This window comes from Vespula pensylvanica, chromosome 1 (assembly GCF_014466175.1).
Source record: "Vespula pensylvanica isolate Volc-1 chromosome 1, ASM1446617v1, whole genome shotgun sequence".
In the NCBI taxonomy this organism is placed as follows: Eukaryota; Metazoa; Arthropoda; class Insecta; order Hymenoptera; family Vespidae; genus Vespula; species Vespula pensylvanica.
Window position 1 is genome coordinate 5,763,996 of NC_057685.1, and position 20,129 is coordinate 5,784,124.

At 28.1% G+C, this 20,129-nt stretch overlaps 4 protein-coding genes across 7 annotated transcripts; 2 read left to right on the forward strand and 2 right to left on the reverse strand.

Moving 5' to 3' along the window:
* Nucleotides 1–117: 117 nt before the first annotated feature.
* LOC122628713 (nucleolar pre-ribosomal-associated protein 1) lies at nt 118–6,770 on the reverse strand. The gene is made up of 8 exons (XM_043811263.1): nt 3,081–6,770; nt 2,692–3,009; nt 2,095–2,616; nt 1,859–1,986; nt 1,558–1,767; nt 1,242–1,462; nt 765–1,161; nt 118–681 (listed from the first exon to the last, which is right to left on the reverse strand). The coding sequence occupies exons 1-8, from the start codon at nt 6,628–6,630 to the stop codon at nt 145–147; spliced, it is 5,883 nt and encodes a 1,960-aa protein (XP_043667198.1). The 5' UTR covers nt 6,631–6,770; the 3' UTR covers nt 118–144.
* Nucleotides 6,771–7,706: 936 nt separating this feature from the next.
* LOC122637824 (post-GPI attachment to proteins factor 3) lies at nt 7,707–9,670 on the forward strand. Its single transcript, XM_043830659.1, has 8 exons — nt 7,707–7,838; nt 7,999–8,153; nt 8,378–8,520; nt 8,618–8,770; nt 8,855–8,979; nt 9,065–9,198; nt 9,273–9,477; nt 9,551–9,670. The coding sequence occupies exons 2-8, from the start codon at nt 8,018–8,020 to the stop codon at nt 9,624–9,626; spliced, it is 972 nt and encodes a 323-aa protein (XP_043686594.1). The 5' UTR covers nt 7,707–7,838; nt 7,999–8,017; the 3' UTR covers nt 9,627–9,670.
* A 125-nt stretch (nt 9,671–9,795) lies between these two features.
* Nucleotides 9,796–17,753, reverse strand: LOC122626840 (integrin alpha-PS1). Of its 3 annotated transcripts, none has more exons than XM_043820178.1 (18): nt 17,394–17,753; nt 16,950–17,077; nt 16,621–16,644; nt 15,618–15,721; nt 15,399–15,526; nt 15,122–15,330; nt 14,830–15,034; nt 14,606–14,749; nt 14,392–14,533; nt 14,057–14,325; nt 13,766–13,991; nt 13,458–13,689; nt 12,958–13,354; nt 12,647–12,876; nt 12,304–12,536; nt 12,140–12,234; nt 11,922–12,051; nt 9,796–11,840 (listed from the first exon to the last, which is right to left on the reverse strand). In XM_043820178.1, the coding sequence occupies exons 1-18, from the start codon at nt 17,564–17,566 to the stop codon at nt 11,610–11,612; spliced, it is 3,300 nt and encodes a 1,099-aa protein (XP_043676113.1). In that variant the 5' UTR covers nt 17,567–17,753; the 3' UTR covers nt 9,796–11,609. The 3 variants fall into 3 exon arrangements, with proteins under 3 accessions (XP_043676113.1, XP_043667516.1, XP_043684572.1); XM_043811581.1 differs by having other exon boundaries at nt 16,621–16,647; XM_043828637.1 differs by lacking the exon at nt 16,621–16,644 and having other exon boundaries at nt 17,394–17,752.
* Nucleotides 17,754–18,201: 448 nt separating this feature from the next.
* On the forward strand, nt 18,202–20,128 carry LOC122627007 (guanine nucleotide-binding protein subunit beta-like protein). 2 transcript variants are annotated; one of them, XM_043808154.1, is made up of 5 exons: nt 18,205–18,414; nt 18,727–18,935; nt 19,159–19,365; nt 19,554–19,664; nt 19,767–20,128. In XM_043808154.1, exons 1-5 carry the CDS (start codon nt 18,306–18,308, stop codon nt 20,082–20,084), a joined length of 954 nt encoding a protein of 317 aa, XP_043664089.1. In that variant the 5' UTR covers nt 18,205–18,305; the 3' UTR covers nt 20,085–20,128. The 2 variants fall into 2 exon arrangements, 1 of the variants encoding a protein (XP_043664089.1); XR_006326897.1 differs by lacking the exons at nt 19,554–19,664; nt 19,767–20,128 and having other exon boundaries at nt 18,202–18,414; nt 18,727–19,069; nt 19,159–19,301.
* The last annotated feature ends 1 nt before the right edge of the window (nt 20,129 follows it).

Genomic DNA, 20,129 nt, shown 5'->3' on the forward strand with positions numbered 1-20,129 from the left:
TTATTCTATTACGCGTTCAATGCTTTATAGTTGTTTTAAAATTGTTTACCAAGGATGTAAAGGATACGATCTGAAAATGAGGATAGAGTACGATAGTACGGTAAGTACAAAAGATTTATAATAAAAATCAGTTTATTAGCGATGTCATCTCACTCTGTATTTGCACCATGTCCAAACCAACGATCGCATACTTGTTCGCGTTGCTTCCAATTCGTTCTCCATATTGGAATTTTCCGTCTTACCAACGAATTCACAACCATGATTCAACATATTCTCATATTCGTCTATTTTCCCAATAAGATTTTTAGAAAAATCAACGATATCTTTCATATCCTCTTTACTTATAACGTTATCTAGATCCTTTGATACAAGTAATTTTTGTAAAAGGCTAAGATACTGCTCGAATGAGAACATACTTATTCCTATAGTCAAACGTGTTTTCAAAGATAAGAGAATTTTTAATAACAAAACTTTGTGAGAATCATATTCTTGCTTGGCACATAAGAGGGCTTTTAAAATATTAGAGACGATGTTAATGAAAAGAGTTACATATTGAGCGTCACAATTTTCCAATCGTATCACGGTCTCTGTCAACCAAAAAAGTAATCCGTATCCTCGTATAAGTAAAAGACATGATTTAGGAATTCTCGTGCTCGAGTCAATTACTTCTAGTATGAGTTTCTGAAATAAGGATTGCACGTATGATTCATAAACATTACAAAATTTATATAATTATTTTTAATCCGTTGAAAATATTTGATTACCTTCGTTTTTATATCTGATAACAAACAAGTAAAGAAATCTAATAGCATCTTGTATAGCATGCATTTACATGCAATGTCTACATCCCTTTCCGTTTTGATACCATCACGAATAGTTTCTAAAATCCAATGTCGGTGTTCCTTATGATGAACATCAGAACTATGAAATAATTGTAATAATTCTGGTATTGTGTTCAAATCCAATGCTGGCTTGGCCATAAGAAAATTATGAAGTGGCAAATAAAGGGGATGTAATGGTTGAGTAGCTATTATAGATGTTCTGGCTAAAAATGTAGATACTAAACAAATTATACGCATATCTTGCAAATTGATTTCTGTTGATAATATTCCGTTACGTAAGGAATCGATAAGTCGCATCCAAAGTACTTTTTCTTTGAAACTGCAATAAACGTAAAGTAAAATTATATCAATATAAAATATTTAAAATAATCTTTAATCAATATATTTTGAATAATATACCTTGATGATTCAAGATGAAAATAATATCTTGAAATAGCAGTATATGCTGCCATACGAACTTCGCTGTGATTGCTACTACATGCCATTAAGATAAGAGCCAAAGCTCCGCTCTGTGTTATTTTATAGCATGCTACGATATTATTATCCGATAGTAAGTAACACAGTAAAGGTAAGTAGAATGCTGGGTCATAAATATCACCTGCATTATACAGTTCACTACTCTGTATGTAAGATTATATATCAGTATAGTTATTTGATACATGATTCTGTAATACTCGTATATTTTATATCGATAATTTGAACATAAAAGACGTACCTGTAATGATCTACTTATTGGATAATATTTGATAGTATTTTCGACGATTTCTTTTTCAAATAATCCTAATACTTCAAAAGTAGAAGGTTGCCTCCAAAGTGCAGTGCTTACATCACCTTTGACACTGTAATGTATAGCTGCTGCATTACCCCACAAATACGGACGGTATTCGTTAATTTTGACATTATTACGTTCATAATATTGTAGTATCTACAAAAATCGATTTGTTTACTACAAATAAAAACTTATATACATCTTTTAATATAATGTTTAGTAATAACAAAGAAAATTAATTTCTTACAAGCAAAATAAGTTGATCTGTTTCAGAAAGGGTAGCACCATAAGCTGCTAAATAAAGTGGTATATGTGATGATACCATTACAGACTTATTTTTCTGGATGAGGATCCATAACAACTGTATTACATCTCCTAAAGGATCATAAAACAATATGAAAAATAATGTTTTACACACACGCGCACACACATTTTTAGAAAAAAAAAAAAAAAAAAAAAAAAAGTGAAAAGGATTATACTTACTTTTTATTATAGAAGATTTTAACATAATATTAACAAATTCGGAATGAGAAATCGTCATTTCAAATATCGTCTTAGCATACTCGTTATTACTATCATCTTTGCATATCACTTCACATAATGTGCATAAAGTTTTTAATATTGGTAGATATATTTTGTTATCCTTCGTTAATGTAAATCCTAACTTCAGTGAAAAACGTGTAAATTGTGGCCAAGAATGATTTGTACTTAAATCTTCAAAAATAAAACCATTCTTTTTCTCTTTTAAATAATTGATTGCACTGTTCAGTTTTTCACATAAAAGTGTTAGCTTCTCTATATTTTTAGATTCCTTTTTTAATGTTAATGTAATTATGTGAAAAAGTATTTGAACAAAATTCATTATTACTTGAATATCATCTTCCTCTAAAAGTGCATATTTGTAATATAAACTCTGCAATAACTGTATATAACATGTATGAACCATGTCTAATTGATCACCAATTTGTAAGACAGTGTAGCATATGTCTTTGCAGGTTCCTAAATCTAATAAATATATAATAACATTTAAATATAACATATAATTATACAATTAGAATGCATGTAATCAAACATACTTACCAAATGTGTTATCAATTATATAACAAATGACATTTACATTTTCTTCTATCCATTTTTTAGATTCTGCTGGATGCGTTATATAATGTAATATTTCATCCTTATAAGAATCACTTAATTTTTTTATTAATTCTTCCTTCCATTCGTATTTCAAATTATTTTCTATTATGGATAGCAAGTGTGTATTTTCTTTTATATTTTCAGATTTAATTGCATATTGTATAAATGAAGGTAAAAATTTTACATTTCTACTAAGTAAAAATGAGATCAATTGTGCATTTGTAACTTCAATATTTTTTCTCAAAATTGATTTAAACATATCTGCAAATAAAAAGTCGTTTTAAATGAATTTATATTTGTAATAAAAATATATTTTCATAAATATAACTTACTTGTATCAATAGCAGCAATGTTATGAGGGAAATAATATAGATATTCTTGTAAAGCTGTTTCCCATAGATTAATATCTGATACGTGATGTTGTTTTAAAAAGATCAAATATGAAAATGCCTTCTTAACAAAGTGTGTATCTAATTTTGATACTTCAGAATGAACAGATCTGATTTTTTCATTGTATAAAAGTTGCAATAACTTTGGAAAAATGTATCCACATATCGATAAACTAGATGTATTTTTTAACATAAACATATTTTTTTCCAGTTTTGATAATGTACTAAGCAAATATACAATATCTCCTGCAGTAAATTGCAATTGTTCCAGTAACATAACAATGTTTTTATACGTGGAAGTACATTGATCATGACTTTTATGTACTATTTTTTCAATTTGTAGTATAGCCTTATTTTTATATGGCGTAAGTAAATCAGTTATAGACAACTTATATTCATCAATTACTATTTGACAAATATCAAGAATTAAATTTGTTATTCTACTTCCAATAGCATTCTCATCGCGATAGAAAGAAAAATATTGCAAAATTACTGGATGATTAAAAATTGTTTTTACGAAATTTTGTACAAATGTAGAATTATCTTCACTCGTAACGGTATTCGCTATATTTAATAAACATATTATGACTCTTTTATAATTATTAAATTTAACTTCATTTAAATTATTTTTACGAATATCGTGTGTAAAATAAAATGTACTCATTTTTAGCAGTACAATAATTTCATATGTCGATAAGGCATGATTTACTATTACTTCTTCATTTTCATATTTAAAAATTAATTTCATATCTCCAGTGAACAGTTCGTTCAATTGTAGAATTGTAGAATCTTTCATTAATGCTTTACTTAATTTGTGCATGATATTCATAGATGAAAATATTTTTGGTATACTTATAGGATTATTATTGGGACACCAACTAAGTAAGTATTTTTCTGCTTGAAGATCTTGAATATCCGTGATCAAATATATTAAAGGTTCTGGATTAACTTGATAATGTAGTGTATGTATTAATATATAAGATATATATTGTAATAGGACAGAAGTAGAAGTCATTTTTAATTTATGAATTGCACAACATAAGATAGGCGAAATTGATGTAGCTGATTGCATATAGAACTTTTTAACATTCTTGTCCTTCTCATTTTTATCTTCAATAATATAAAGTTCATAAAATATGTTCTTCAATGTGTTAGCATTAATTACCTCATCTGCATTGGCAGATTCTTCTGCCTTTATTATCATATTTACATACTTATCCATATGTTTAGTAGTAATTTTAATGTGTTTTATAAGCCAATTTATTATCTCTGCTTTGTCCACAGAATCATGTACATTGCATAAACCATTAATCCATATGTCCATTTGTTCTTGACATCCTTCAAATATTCCTGTTATATTTAATAACGTTTTGGTAGCTGCTTTTGCATATGAAGAAATCATAGATGAATTTTCATTTAGAAGAAGACTTAGAAATAAAAATGTTTCTGCAAATGTTGTCTTAGATGGTGCAAATTCAGATGAATCTAAGGCAAGCAAAAACTGTATTGCTTTAATCCTTAGAATAATTAATTCATCATCATCCACATCATATAAATTATTTAATCCAGAAAATAATAAATTTGGTTGTACATCCAATGTTGTATCCAAAAGTTCTGGACATATATCATTATATATATGAAGCACATTTAAAATTGTAGAAAAATGCTTCTGTTTAGATGGCTCAGATAAACAATTGTCCTCTAATAAATTATTTGCATCAGTAGTTACTACAAAAGCATCTGTCCATACTTTTAATATTATGTTTAAATTAGGTACAGTCTTCATGATGTAATCCATCACATTGGTTTTTACTTCAAATATATTTATATTATACGATTTTGTAGCTAATAAATATTTCTTCATCTGATTTATCATACTTAAAAGTAATTCCATAGCTTCATGTCGTACGATAATACTAGAATGATTTAAAGATGGAATAATTACAGCTTTTATTAATAATGATGGCACACATAATGATCCAATGGCATTGGTCAATTGAGATATATTTAATTCAGGAGAACATGTTTTCAAACACATATCCATATCTACTGTTTCAATTATTTGTTTGATAAATGTCATAACAGAAATCCATTTTTTGGATACTCTAGGTTCTAGATAAGATTCTAAATAGATCAACTGTGATCGTATCAGACTTGGACAAGCAGCCATTATCTTTACAACTAAATCTGATGGTTTTACATGTTCCCAATGGCGATCTAAGCTCTGAAGAACAGTACTTATCAATTGATTATTATGTTTGTCACGAGAAGTACCAATAGTACGATCATGAAAAATTATACCATGTCGATGAGATGTGAGCAAAGTGATTAAAAAATCATGTACTATATTAGTAACAAGCTCTTTTTCTTCTGCAGGAACATCTTTTGTAGCAGTTTTGTTACGTTTATCCTTAGACCAGTTATTTGGCCCTTTCCAATTATAAAGGGAAACTAAACTTTGAACAATAGGTGTAGAGAAAACATACAATTTTAATGTTTTACTAATACCAGGATTTTCTAAAATATATTTTTTTATACTAACCAATACTAAATTGATTATCTCTGGTTTATCATAAATCAATCCAGGAAAAATGCTAGTAAGTACATCTCCTTTATCTAATAATGATCTAATAACTGTAATATTTCCTTCTATTAAAAATGCAAGGATGAAGTGAATGTAACATGTTCTTACATTTTGCGAATCTGATGGTTTTACATGTTGTAAAAGAGATTCTATAACCTTAGGTTGAAAAGATAAATGAGCTACCAGCTCTCTAGGAAGACTTCCACCTAAGGATACAATTGCTGTGAGTAATTTTAAAATTACTTTATGCTGTTTAGCACTACTTTGAGTAGACAACATCGAATGTACAGAAGACAAATGTGAATTAATTAAATGACGACATGCCTCTTCTGCGCTTGGTAGATTCTGTGGAAAATTTGCCAAAATCTTCATAATCAAAATATTTATCGCTGTGAACACTGTAGTAGCTTTGTTAATATTCTTCTTATCAGAGCTATCTAACAATCGCAACACTTCAAGAATATTTCCACCGGCAAGTAAATATTCAGAAGCTAAATCTTTTTTTCTATTTTCTGTACATATAGTTACAAATGTTTTTAATTCATCAAAACCATTGGGAGAAGTCAAAGCTTTCCTGAAATATTTCCCAGATAGTCCTTTTACTTTAATTTTAACAACTTTTTTATCAGAAATCTCATCTTGGTCTTCTTTAATCTCGACAGAAGTTTTATCATTGTCCTTGGTTATTTCATTCACAGATATTTTTGAAAGCTTACGTTTTTTCTTTTTATGTCCTTCAGTATTGTTTTCATCCTCAATAATAGTGTTATTTGAATTTGTTTCATCAACGCCATTTACTTGTTTATTTTCTACACCATTTATAAGAAAAGATCTATTCCTTTTTCGTTTCTTTCGTCCATCACTGGCACTCATTATTTCTGTAGTTTCTTCAATAATCACTGGTGACATTATTTTTAGTTTTTCTTATATATTACTTATTTTTTTTTTATAATAAAAACCTTAAAACAATTTTCGAAACAAACACTCATCTTTAGATATCATAACCTATTCAAACGCAACCTATACCACGTGTACGGACATATTGAAGTTATCAAAGAACTAAAAAAAATTCAATATTGTCAATAGATAATAATATTTTCAAATATCTTGTAATAATCATACATATAACTTTGTTGATTAAAAAAATCAAGATTTTTATGTATATATATATATAATATAAATCAAAATAATTAAAAAATAATTTATTGATAGTTTGTAATAAATTTAAAAACTGTATTAGCGCGGTTAAATCAAATCGCACCAATCACAATGCTTTGGTATAAAAAATTAATATTTAATATTTAAACAATAATATATTCGTATAAACATTACATACCTCATAACACGAGTTAAATATAACATAATTTCTATTTAATATTTCAATACTTTGAAAGTATGATTTCGCGGTCGTTGTTTACGTGATGTCAACAAAAACAGACTTTTGAATAACTTTGACGAGCGACCGGATCAGTTCTCTTTCGCATGCCGAACGGTAAACATGGGAGCTCTCCTCGAAGAAGATTTAAAGTAAGTATATTTTTATATCGAACATTTTTCAATATTTTCGATTTTTTCTTATTGTAATAATGATATTAATTATTCGATTTCTGTTTTAGAATTACAATCGCGTGCGAAGCAGAAGCAGTGTTTATACGAGTTTCGCGATTGAAATAAGTGTACTTGCATCGATTGCGTGCAATGCAATCGTTAGAGTCAGTGTTTGTTCGCAGTTTTTTTCTTTTTTAACAGTCGCAGAAGAGACTGTATTTATAAGAGATAGTAAAATTTCGCGAATTAACTTCAGTGTCCGTTAAAAAATACAGTTAGTTCATCATTAAAGAAGATGTCAACCTACAGTGATATCGACGTACCTCATTTTCAACCATCTACGAATCATCCACCCTCAATTTCAATTTTAATCGCGGACGAGTGTTTTGGAGCCATCGCAGAACTTCTTAAGTAGTAAGTAAACTTTTAAATTCCTCACACAAAGCTTATACACTGATAGACTCATGACGGACACAATATTCGTCGCTTGTACTTGTAGTTCATATTTTGTCCGTACCTGTCGCTAAAGTCGCACATGCTTCGAGCGAGAGCCGATAAATAATCCGCCAGTATATTTCATAGTCTAATTAAATTCTTTATCAGATTTGTTCACCTTATCTTGTTTTAATTATTTCTTTATATAGTTGCATATTATTTATACCGTGTATTTTATTTTCCTAATAATATGTATATATATATATATATATAGATATATTTATTATGATGTAGATATATAATTCGTGACATTATGTCAAAACCGGTATGGATAATTTGTTTGATTTTTCAAACATTTTGTGTCATAAATGTAATTGCATCAACGGGAGATAGATCGCAGATTTACAATCAGTGTCTTATGAAATATCGTATCAATCACTGTAAAGATGGTATGTATTCAAAATTTTGTAACTCGTTTTGTGGTTATGTTTCATTTGATCTATAATTAAAATTAACTATGAAGATACTTAAGAACACTTGTTCTAACATTTATATTATTTGTTTTATATGATTAGGCTTTAATTCTATGCAAAATTGTATATTTTTTTATATTGTAAATATGCAGTATTATAAAATACTGAATTGTATCTTTCGATGCTTTCTTTTCGTACAGATACTACTTTTATTAATCCACCATCTCTATTCCTTTCGTTATTATCATGGTCTTGCATTGAAGATTGTAGGTATACCTGTATGTGGCATACAGTTGAGTATTTTGTAAATCATGGTTTAACAGTGCCACAATTTTATGGAAAAGTGAGTTGTAAAAGTTATTAGTAAAAAATATAATTCATATATTTTTTATTTATAAAGATACAAATTTATAAAGCTATATATATATATTTCACTATAGTGGCCATTTATACGTATTTTTGGATGCCAAGAACCAGCTTCTGTTTTATTTTCAATATTTAATTTTTATGCTCATTGGGTATTGTATTGGAAATTTAAAAGAATAGTAAAATCAAAATATCCCATGTTCTATATTTGGACATATTTTAGTTTTGTAAGTATTTGGATATTATAATAATATAGAAATATTATAAAAGTTTATATAATTCATATAATATAGTTGATCATGATGCCATAGATTTGTTTAAATGGATGGTTTTGGTCTACAATTTTTCATGCACGTGATACAGACTTCACTGAAGTAATGGATTACTCTTGTGCATTTGCTATTGTACTAACATTATTATATTGTATGTCATTAAGGTAAAATTTATATATATATTAACAAATTACTTTAATTCTATAGTTATAAATAAAGTGTATAATTGAAATTTTTTATTGGTTATAGAATAACATACAAAAGTACCAAAACTTTTATTATACTTACTTGTTGTTATATTAGTATTTTATATACACATCTAACACACTTATGGTCTGGAGCAATTAACTATGGATACAATATGAAATTTAATATAATAATAGGTAACATTAATTTATGTAATCATATAAGTAAATAATGTATTTTTATCTATAATTGTAATATTTTACAACTATAGGTTTCTTAACTTTTGTAATAACAATGTCATGGTGGTACCATGTTAGATATGAGATACCTCATGCATATCTCATTGGTTGGTTTAATATCTTAGCAGTTCTTGTTACTTTATTAGAAGTGCTTGATTTTTCACCAATATTTTGGATTTTTGATGCTCATTCTTTATGGCATGGATTTACAGCTCCACTTACTATTTTGCTATATAGGTATAAAAATATTATGTACAAATAATATAAGTAAATAATAATATAAAATCTCTAATTTATTAACTCTTTGCAGGTTTATAACTTTAGATTGTTTGTATTTGAAGATATATCACAACAAAACAATATTAAATATGCATCATATCCATTGATTTAATGTATCAAAATATGCCTTCTTGATTTTTTTTTTCTTTTTTTTTTTTTAATAAATTTTTTTTATGCATAAACATGTAACAATTACATTTTCTATAAAGTGCAATATGAAATATCAAAAAAATTATTTTTTGTCTTTAACTATTCATTCTATTTTTAACAAATAAGTACCAGAATTAGCATTTATTTATAAGCATGTGTATTAGCATTTTACATGGCAGTTTAACTTATATAGGCAGTACCTCCAAGTCTTCACACATAATGAGCTTCTACAATTTATATAACATTAACCCTTTTTACATCTTCAATATATAATTATATATCATGTTTTCTTAGATCATCTTTTTGAAGTCAAAAGGATTAATGCATCATACTATAAGTGATGCTTTCATCATTTCATTACTCTCTTTTCTAGTATACCCTCATTGTTGAGAAATCTCTAAGTCATTCAAGGAATGTGTTACAACATGTGTATTACATATGTAACTGGAATTCATAATTATTTTTCTATCAAAATGATGATTAAAAAATATTGATAAATTATATGATAAATTTTGATCTATCTACACACGATTAATTGTTTAATAAATGTATAAATACTTAATTTGTAAGTTCATGATTTATATGTGCGAGCGTTCATTGCATTTTGACGAATATGAAAATAAGTATCAATATTATAAAAATTTCAAAATTGACATTATGAATCTACTTAATTAATTAAAAACAATATAGATATCTAAAATTATAATGACTATGTAAATCTTAAATTACTATTTGTTTTATTTATAAATATTAAAAGAAAAAAACTGGGAAAATTTAAAAGCACGTTTATCACTTATTTATGTTTCAATAATTGGCACGGTGTAAAAATGAACTTCGAAACGAAAAAGTTTCTAATAGAAGTTACATCTTCCCTTTTACTATTAAAATATTTCATATATTTTAAATAAAATTTAAAAACTCATGAAATAATTATATGAACACATTGGAAGAAATAATTCGTATAAATTTATATAAAATTTTCTTTTGTATAATATAAGTTTACCTTACGAAAATATATAATATTTTTTTATAAAAGTATTTTCAATAATGATAACGACATATAATGATACTACCAACTATAAATTTATCCTAATCTATAGGGCAGTATCATTATATGAAGCAATATGGAGATAATGACAAATTTTCATTTGTGTGATTTTATCTAAACTGTTAATTTCTTTTAAGTAAGGCAATATGTAACTTGTGATAATCTATTATTATAATAATATACTATTCTTTTTGATGACATGGCAAAGAAAAGCGGCTTTACGTATCGTAAATATGTCCTTACATACATTATTACTCCATGCATACACGTATGCAAACTTAATATAAAATTAAGTAAATAAATGTTGCTATTAGCATTATTTTGTAACAGTCTTCATTATAGACCTAATATTATAATCCAAACAATGATTCAAAACGATGATGTATAATTTCTGCTTTGTTATTATTAAAGCATGTTTGTGATCATTCTCCTGATGATAAAAAATAAGTAATTTAAATTTCCTTCAACTGAGATAAATTAAGTGATAAATTAACAGCAGCTATCGTAATATGATCTATCAAAATAAAAATACTATGTAAACATAAATACGTAAATACATATACTATATATAAAAGTATATCTTTTAAAAATAGTGCTAGCACTATTATGGAAAAAAAAAAAAGTAAACATTTAATAAGAGGTCATTATCACAATTTCTTTTTTAAATTGTATATATGTACTCTTAGCTGCTTCTATTATACACATAGTGTATGTAAAAAATTTATAAGCAGCCTTGATGTCATCTTAAAGCTGCTGTCAGCTATTGGTTCTTTATTTCCATAAGTACTGAATGTAAGTATTGTGACAATTCGTCAAAGCCACATTGTAAGTATTCTTTGTGATTCATTCTTTTCCTTTTTTTTTTTTTTTTTAAATATGTATATATAGGTTTTCAGTGTTTAAATAAAGCTTCATTTTCTGGATTATCATCTCTGTGCTTTTCAAGATTACCAGATAAAGTAGGATCCGGTCGTCTTCGTTTAAAGAATCCTAACTTTCGAAGTACTAGTGTAAGTAAAATGAATAGTAGTAAACCTGCAACTACTGCTACTATGATTATCCAGATAGGAACAGGCTCTACATCCTGTTGATCCAGAGGATCTGGATATGTAATTGTTTCAGCCTAAAAAATACATATAAATACAAAATATTTGTAAATAAAAATGAAATTAATAAATGTGTTAAAAACAAAACGTATATTTACAATCGCATGATCGTCTTTTAAATTTTCTTGTTGTATCACGACATTAGGGGGTATAATTATTCTTGCATTCGAACCTATCTTTACCATATCTACTTTTGGATAATCTTCTACTAGCGTTGAATTCCAAAGTCTAAAAGGATTTAAATATAATTATTATTAAAGATTACACTTCTTTTTCATGAAAACATGATGTATATATTATACTATCTAGATTTTACCTTGCTTTGACAGTTATAATCGCTTCTTGTTTTCGTTGTAAATTATATATAATACACGTTATATCAAAACATTTTGCTGTTCCTGCTTTACAATTCTATAAAATGAATATAGTTTAAAATGATATATTTATATATAATAAATTAATATTTTAATTAATACCTACCATAGAAACTATATAATGTTTGTTTCCATCCTTATCAATAATTGTTCGAGTATTAACAACTTTTTCTGTATCTCGTTTCATTCTTATATGATTAGTATGATTGTACAAAATAGGAGGCGATGTAGATGGAGTTGGAAAAATTGTATCCAAGTCTTCAAAATTAACAGAATCTTGTAATTTTAATGGATTAACTGAATGACCTGGTGGAAGCGTACATTCTCCTTCGCCTAAGGCTACACAAATTTTTTATTTATCGAAGATTGAAATTAAAACAATTTAAGAATAGCTTTTCTTCATTCATTTTGTCTAATCAGAGATATTATAATTAAAAGAATATAATTACCTTGTACAGTTGGTAATTCTTCTAAGTACAATAACCATTTACCATGAGATTTGTCATTTGCAACTTCGTATGGCCACGAAATTCGCACTTCTACGCTACTTACTTTCCATGGTCCTTCATTAAATACTTCATAAGTGTGTGAAACTTTAGGTCCTATTTCACTCAAGTGTTTTATAGCTGATTCGCCAATAACTGGTCCACCATAAAACGCCCATTGAGTTTTTGCACTTCTATAAAACGAATAAACAAATATTAATAGAAAATAAACAAAATAAAAATATATAATAAATGAGTAGCTTAAAAAAACATACCCCTTTATTGATAATTCAGCTCTCTTTAAAACTGTAGCTTGTAAAAGAGTAGGTTTCTTTTCAGTCACTTCTTTAGATGTCGAATTAGCAAAAATCACAAAATCTAATAATGATTCATTATCTTCTAAACCTTTAGGATCAAATCGCACCTGTATGTTTACCATTTTGTCTTTCTTAAATGGATTGCCAATAGAACATGCTACTAATGTTGCATTATATAAATTGCAGATTACAGAATCATTACTTTTACTGGCAATATAATTTAAATTTTGTGAATGAGTTATAAAAAGCTGTGCTTCATATGCAGATTCGCCAACGTTTGTTACATTAACTTCAACCACTACTTCTTCTCTTTCACCGAGAAGTAATTCGTAAAAATTAGGTTTAACAGATGACACTGCAAATAATTAAAACATAAGATTTTTTTTTTTTTTTTTTTTTTCCCCGAACAAACATGACAAAGAAATAAATAATGACGATCTTAAAAATAAAATACAAACCTGATAAATTTAAATGAGCATATACTTGTAAATCACTTTCACAAATATCATTCTCTCCACAATCTTTTTGAAATGTTGCTTCAAATATGCGAGCTGCTTCTTGTTGATTAAGAATAGGATAATTTTTTATGTCGGGCAATGGATCTCCTTCGTTACGCATCATTGGTTCTTCTTGTATCAACGAATAATTTAAACGAAATTTAATGGGTGATTGGATGTCACGAGTATTTTCCTTAAAAAATTATTTTTATATCAGCTTACGTTTTAAATATTTTATACGCGCATTTTTACTTCATTAAATATCCTACTTTTAAGTATACGATCTCCGTTTGACAATGTATCAATTTTGTTGTATCTAAAGTAACCGTACGATTAACATAATGAGGACGTGTATTACCGATACCAAACCAAACTCTAGAAAACTTTTTTACACCAGAATAAGTCTCAGCTTCTATGTAGTAATTTAATCGTAAATTTTGCATGTCTTCTTCTTTAACCAAAGATTCTGTTTTACAACATGCTTCAAATGAAAAACTGAAAAATATAAGTTCATTTTCTTAATCATAATGTATACTCATACACATATACACAATACATACCATGTATGATTTGCATCAGGACGTGCAGTGCATCCTAATTTATTAGGATCTATAGGATCTATCTTGTCTTGATATGTTCCATCTTTTTTAAGATAATTAATATATGTAGTAATATCAATAATCTTTTTTGAGCGAAGAAGTACAGCAGCATCATCTTCATAAGCACCAACCAATAAATCAGGGTAACCATTTTGATCCATATCAATTCCCCCACTTAAAGAATATCCGAAGGTGCGTAATGGTACTGGAGTATCTTCTGAATGAATGATCTATAAAAAAAAATTTGTTTAGAATATCAAGTTCTATATTCAACTGCTTTTAATTTCTTTGAATACTTGTGATGGCGTCGTAATGATTCCATTTTTAGATCCAAGATATATGTAGACAGTTCCTTTCCCTTCGTAAGGAGCACCAATAGCAATATCTTCATAGCTATCTTTGTTCAAGTCTCCCAAGTTAGTCAATGCAAATCCAAATCTATAATTATATTTCACGTATATCATTTTCTTTATTATTGTATACAAAATAATTACGTAATTAATCACAAACCTTGATTCTTCGCGTCCGACTAATTTAACGGGTTTGCATTTATCATTATCTTTAATATTTTTACATAGCATTGTATAAATATAAACAGCTCCACCTTCTGCTTTATTAAAATAAAACGGTGCTGCTACAATTAAATCTGTAATTCTTAAATAAATGGTTAAATATAATTATTTTGATAATAACACAAAAAATATTTAATATATTATAATAACACATTTTCTTACTTGTCTCCATTAACATCTGCTGAAGTAATTTCATATCCAAAACTTGAAGCAAATTGTTCACCACTTAAGATTAAAGCAACATCCATATCAGGTTTAATGTCTTTTCTTGTGAGAATGACAACTTGTCCTGTTCCTTTTGAACGCGGAGCTCCAGCTGCATATGATAAACCATTTCCAAAGAAGTTACCCACAGCTACTGACATACCTAGAAAATTGGTTTATGATGTAAATGAAGTAATTCAAAGACTGATAAATAATTAAAGATAGATAATAAACATATATTTGTACGAACCTAAGTAACTATATTTGTTAACAGGTGAGGAATCTTGCATTGGAACATTGTAAACAGTATTGTCTCTATTTAAAAATTCATCAGACACAGTAAAAAGATACAATGTTCCCTTCCATGTATGTGGTCCAGGTGTACCAATGACCACACGATCCTCAGAAGTTAATATTCCACTTGTACCAGCTTGACAATATCCAAATTGTTCGTGTGCTCTATAGAAAGAAAATAAAACAACAACAATGTATAAAACAACATCATTTACTATTATTGTATATCTTACTTATTAGTAGGTTTTCCTGAACATGGTTTTTTTAAATCTTGATACTTTAAATCCTGAGTCAATATATAGCATTGACCCTGTCCCCATCGAGAGTCTGCAGTTTTAACTATGTGTCGATGAGCACATACCTTTAATGAAATGTATTAGTAAAAATGTGTTGTTAGTTACATTACAAGATGATATATAGTGATATATAATATAAAGTGCTATAACACACACCATTACTTTGCCACCAACACCCTGACTACGTACTGTAACTCCTAACCATTGGTTATCTTTTATTTCATCCTTACCAGGAGGAACTAAATCATCAGAATCAAAACCTAAAAATAGAAACCTTTGAATAGTGACACAATCACAGTTTAATTTCAGAAATTCTGCATATACTGTTAATTCTTATGAATCAAAAGTCAAACCATAAAACATATTTCTTCTTTCAACTATGCAGTATACCTGCATAAAAATCATATATCATTTTTTAAGTTCAAATTTATATAGTATATGTGAAGCCTAAATAAGAATACGTTTAACTCATTAAAGACAATAGATAATTATTATGGAATAGTTATTGAAATTAATCATATGTTAGTACTTCACAATATCTATAAAGCAAAATATTTAATGTTATATATACACAATGATATTTTTAAAATAGAAAAAAAAAATGATTAATTGATTATAAGTGATTTATATTGAAATCAAAGTTATTTCAAGAAAACATTACAATGTTTATTTAAACATTGATATATAATAATCATAATGATTAAAGTATACTGCACTATAAATTACACAAAATATGTTTATTATTTTACATGCCATATGTTACAATGATGGTTAATAATGATATAACAAGTCATTGTAATAATTAATTTTTTTACATTTATAAAGTTATGACATATGTTATGATGTTATTATAGTATTGATGTAACATTTAACATGCACATGTTTAATATTTAAAGAGAAAAGGAGAAAGAGAGTGAGAGAGAGAGAGAGAGAGAGAGAGAGAGAGAGAGAGAGAGAGAGAGAGAGAGAGAGAGAGAGAGAGAGAGAGAGAGAGAGAGAGATATTAATTACAATAAAGATGAACATTACAATTAGTTTCATGCAAGTATTCCTATAAAAGCATTTAAAAAAAAGTATTTATAAAAATACTGAAAAATATATAGAAATTTTGAGAATTTCTCATTCAACCATTCTGTCACATCTGTTTTGTTTCACTTACTTGAATCATACAGACCACCCTCTGCTGCTGGTTAACCAAAACGTGATTTAACAAAAAATAATCTTATTATAATACAACTGACATAAAATAAAAAAAAAATACTTTACAATATACATAGTACCACAGATTTACAAATAACATGCTTTATAAATTAATAAATAGTTAGAGCACATACTAGCTATTATGTTCAAGTAGTACATCAGTAATCTTGCTACTATAAACATAATATATAATAGTTTCTTTGAAATTTCCATCACCAATGATAAATGAACATTAAGTAAATTACTGCTAGTCGATTATAAAAGAGATATAACAGAAGTTAAACATACTTGATCGTCCATCTGTGATAACTTGAATACAATCCCTTGTGTATGTGGTTAATGGACATTGCCATAATGCACCTGATCTATTTGTTTCAGGTTGTCTATTTTGATCTAACGGAGCGCCAATTAACATCCTATAAAATATAAGTTATAATACATTGTCAACAAATTATATATAACTACGTTTTCATTAATCTTAATATATAAAAAAAAAGTATTTGTTTATACAATTTTTAGAAGCTTAACATTAATTGTTATTAATAATGTACTACAAAGACGTATAAATTTGATTAGAGTAGACAAAAATAGTTAATAGTATCATGTTTACATTTACATCTTATCTCATTTCTTATCCAAGTATGCTTAGATTTGAAGTAAGATGAAGTAAACGAGAAAGAGGCATGAAACAATCTTGACTTAGTGTTTGTAACATTCTTAAAAATGACTAACCAACTTTTAGCTTTTTCAGTACCATCCTCAGTTAGTTCTTGATGTTCAGCTACCGAATAACCGAAGTACGAACCACTTAATCCTCTTTTAATAACAGGTATTCGTGCTTCCAAATTGAAAGCATTTATTGCCCAGACATTTAAAAGAACCCATATCAATACGAACCACCTCATCTTAGGTTGTCAAACGCTCATGAGTGAATGTTATTTTTAAATTCTGTTGTACTGCTTTCAATGACCCTATCTTTATTACTTTCTTTATCCCCTTTCAACACGAATACCTTTAAAACTCTTATGAGATCCACCCATGCGACTGATACACCAATCGTACTTCATCACTTTACTATCCTGAAATACAAACAACCAGTAAGGTAAGCACTGTTAATGCTTCATAACGGAAGTGTGACGCAATATGACGCACAGTACTGCAACTAAAAAATTGTCTTAAACGTTAGCTTTTATAAACGTTTTGATATTTTATATTATACAATATTTCATATGATATTTATATTTAATTTACCATCGGATTTTAGTCGCATTATTTAACAAATTTTGTTATTACGTAGTAATACGTTCAAAATTCGCGCCATTACGAGATATATATTTTCTTTTTTATTTCGTATTTAATGATTTAAATAAAAAGAATTTGATGATTATTTTATCTCGTTTGATGTTTTCTATTTTTAAAATAAATTTTGTAAATGTTAATAAATCAGTTGTTGTAATTTACACTGCCATCTATCGTCGAATATCGCAACGAGTACGAATGTTATACTCTATGTATTCATGTATAATGCTTGAATGCGTACTGCCTGTTTCCGACTATCCTTTTGGATTCGACGCTTCTCTGAGAGCGGATGGTCGAAGTAATCCGAATACATCCCCGGTTTAAGAAAATTGAGCCGCTTTCAAGATGACTGAAACTTTGCAATTGAGAGGAACTCTTCGGGGGCATAATGGCTCCGTTACTCAAATCGCTACAAATCCGAAATATCCGGATATGATTTTATCGTCCTCACGTGGTAAGTCATCTGTTACATTAGTTACTTTCTCGTATACTTTTGATTAAAGAACGTATATTTTTCTTCGTTCGTCGAAGGATACATTTAAAAGTGCAATTACTTATTTTATTGCTAATAAGATACAATTTTTTTTTTTTATAAAAAATGTCTGAAAATCATGTAATTTACCGTGTATTGTCTAGTTGTTTGGCGGTATATCTATGTTAAAACGAGTAATGGCCGCTCGGCACTTTATGTGTATACACATGCGCGCAACGTGATTTTATATGTTAAAAAAAATGTATTGTATTATCTTTTAAATTACATTTGTAGATAAAACTTTAATCGTATGGAAACTCACGCGTGATGACGCTAATTATGGTATTCCTCAAAAACGTCTCTATGGTCATTCCCATTTCATCAGCGATGTTGTTCTATCTTCTGATGGAAATTATGCACTGTCTGGATCGTGGGACAAAACTCTACGTCTTTGGGACTTGGCTGCAGGTCGGACAACACGAAGATTTGAAGATCATACCAAGGTGCTGACTTTACTAATTTGTGAGCGGTAAACTGGCGGTACCTCAAATTGGAAGTAAACTGAAGCTTTTTTTTATATATTTTTTTTTTGTGTATATTAATAGAAGAGGTGGGCATTCATTAAACCTACAATATTGTAAGTATTGGCCAGTTTATAATGCCGTTCATGGGGTAACAAAGTAAAAATATAATTATTAGAGCAAAAGATTCCATCTCTGTTATTAGGACGTCCTGAGTGTCGCCTTCTCTGTAGACAATCGACAAATTGTATCTGGTTCTCGTGACAAGACTATCAAGTTGTGGAATACATTGGCAGAGTGCAAATATACCATACAAGATGAGGGACATACGGATTGGGTCAGCTGTGTACGCTTCTCTCCAAATCATTCCAATCCTATTATTGTTTCTGCAGGTTGGGATTGTATTGTTAAGGTATGCTAATAGAAAATTATTCAGAAATGTGATGTTATCTAAAATGTAATGAAAATGATGAAAACTTTATAACACCATGATGTCTATGAGTGTTTAGCGGATATGGGACTGAATTTTAATTTATTTTTACATATATATATAAAAAATTTGTAATATTCTTATTTTATTGAACTATAAATCTTTCATAGGTATGGAACCTAACAAATTGCAGACTAAAGATTAATCATAATGGACATTCTGGATACCTTAATACGGTTACCGTGTCTCCAGATGGTTCGTTATGTGCATCTGGCGGAAAAGTATGTGATATAAATTAATTTGGAATAAAATATTCATTTTTATCAAAATGAATATTTTGTTAATACAATGAATTCTTATTAACGTAATTTTTATATCTATAGGATTGCAAAGCTATGTTGTGGGATTTGAACGACGGTAAACATCTCCATACCCTTGATCATAATGACATCATTACTGCACTTTGCTTTAGTCCTAACCGCTACTGGCTGTGTGCTGCATTTGGACCATGGATTAAGATTTGGGATCTTGAGACTAAAGAAATGGTTGAGGAATTGAAACCAGAAGTTGTATCTGCAACCAGTAAAGCAGAGCCACCTCAATGTTTGTCTCTCGCTTGGTCCACGGACGGACAAACATTGTTTGCTGGATACTCTGACAATACTATTCGTGTATGGCAAGTCTCTGTATCTAGCCGCTAATACTTTGTAAAAAAAGTAGAAAAATAAAAAAAAGTAAACATCAAT

Bases quoted from the DNA above. Each gene is read 5' to 3' on its own strand.
- LOC122628713 (XM_043811263.1), bottom strand. From the start codon at position 6,630: ATGTCACCAGTGATTATTGAAGAAACTACAGAAATAATGAGTGCCAGT. The intron at 2,617-2,691 runs GTAAGTATGTTT...TATATTTATTAG, and splicing joins TATAATTGATAACACATTTG to ATTTAGGAACCTGCAAAGAC. The intron at 1,987-2,094 runs GTAAGTATAATC...ATGATCCTTTAG, and splicing joins AAAATCTTCTATAATAAAAA to GAGATGTAATACAGTTGTTA.
- LOC122637824 (XM_043830659.1), top strand. From the start codon at position 8,018: ATGTCAAAACCGGTATGGATAATTTGTTTGATTTTTCAAACATTTTGT. The intron at 8,521-8,617 runs GTGAGTTGTAAA...ATTTCACTATAG, and splicing joins TGCCACAATTTTATGGAAAA to TGGCCATTTATACGTATTTT. The intron at 9,199-9,272 runs GTAACATTAATT...TTACAACTATAG, and splicing joins GAAATTTAATATAATAATAG to GTTTCTTAACTTTTGTAATA.
- LOC122626840 (XM_043811581.1), bottom strand. From the start codon at position 17,566: ATGAGGTGGTTCGTATTGATATGGGTTCTTTTAAATGTCTGGGCAATA. The intron at 16,648-16,949 runs GTATGTTTAACT...TTGGTTAACCAG, and splicing joins TATCACAGATGGACGATCAA to CAGCAGAGGGTGGTCTGTAT. The intron at 15,331-15,398 runs GTAAGATATACA...TTCTTTCTATAG, and splicing joins TCAGGAAAACCTACTAATAA to AGCACACGAACAATTTGGAT.
- LOC122627007 (XM_043808154.1), top strand. From the start codon at position 18,306: ATGACTGAAACTTTGCAATTGAGAGGAACTCTTCGGGGGCATAATGGC. The intron at 18,936-19,158 runs GTGCTGACTTTA...CTCTGTTATTAG, and splicing joins GATTTGAAGATCATACCAAG to GACGTCCTGAGTGTCGCCTT. The intron at 19,366-19,553 runs GTATGCTAATAG...AATCTTTCATAG, and splicing joins GTTGGGATTGTATTGTTAAG to GTATGGAACCTAACAAATTG.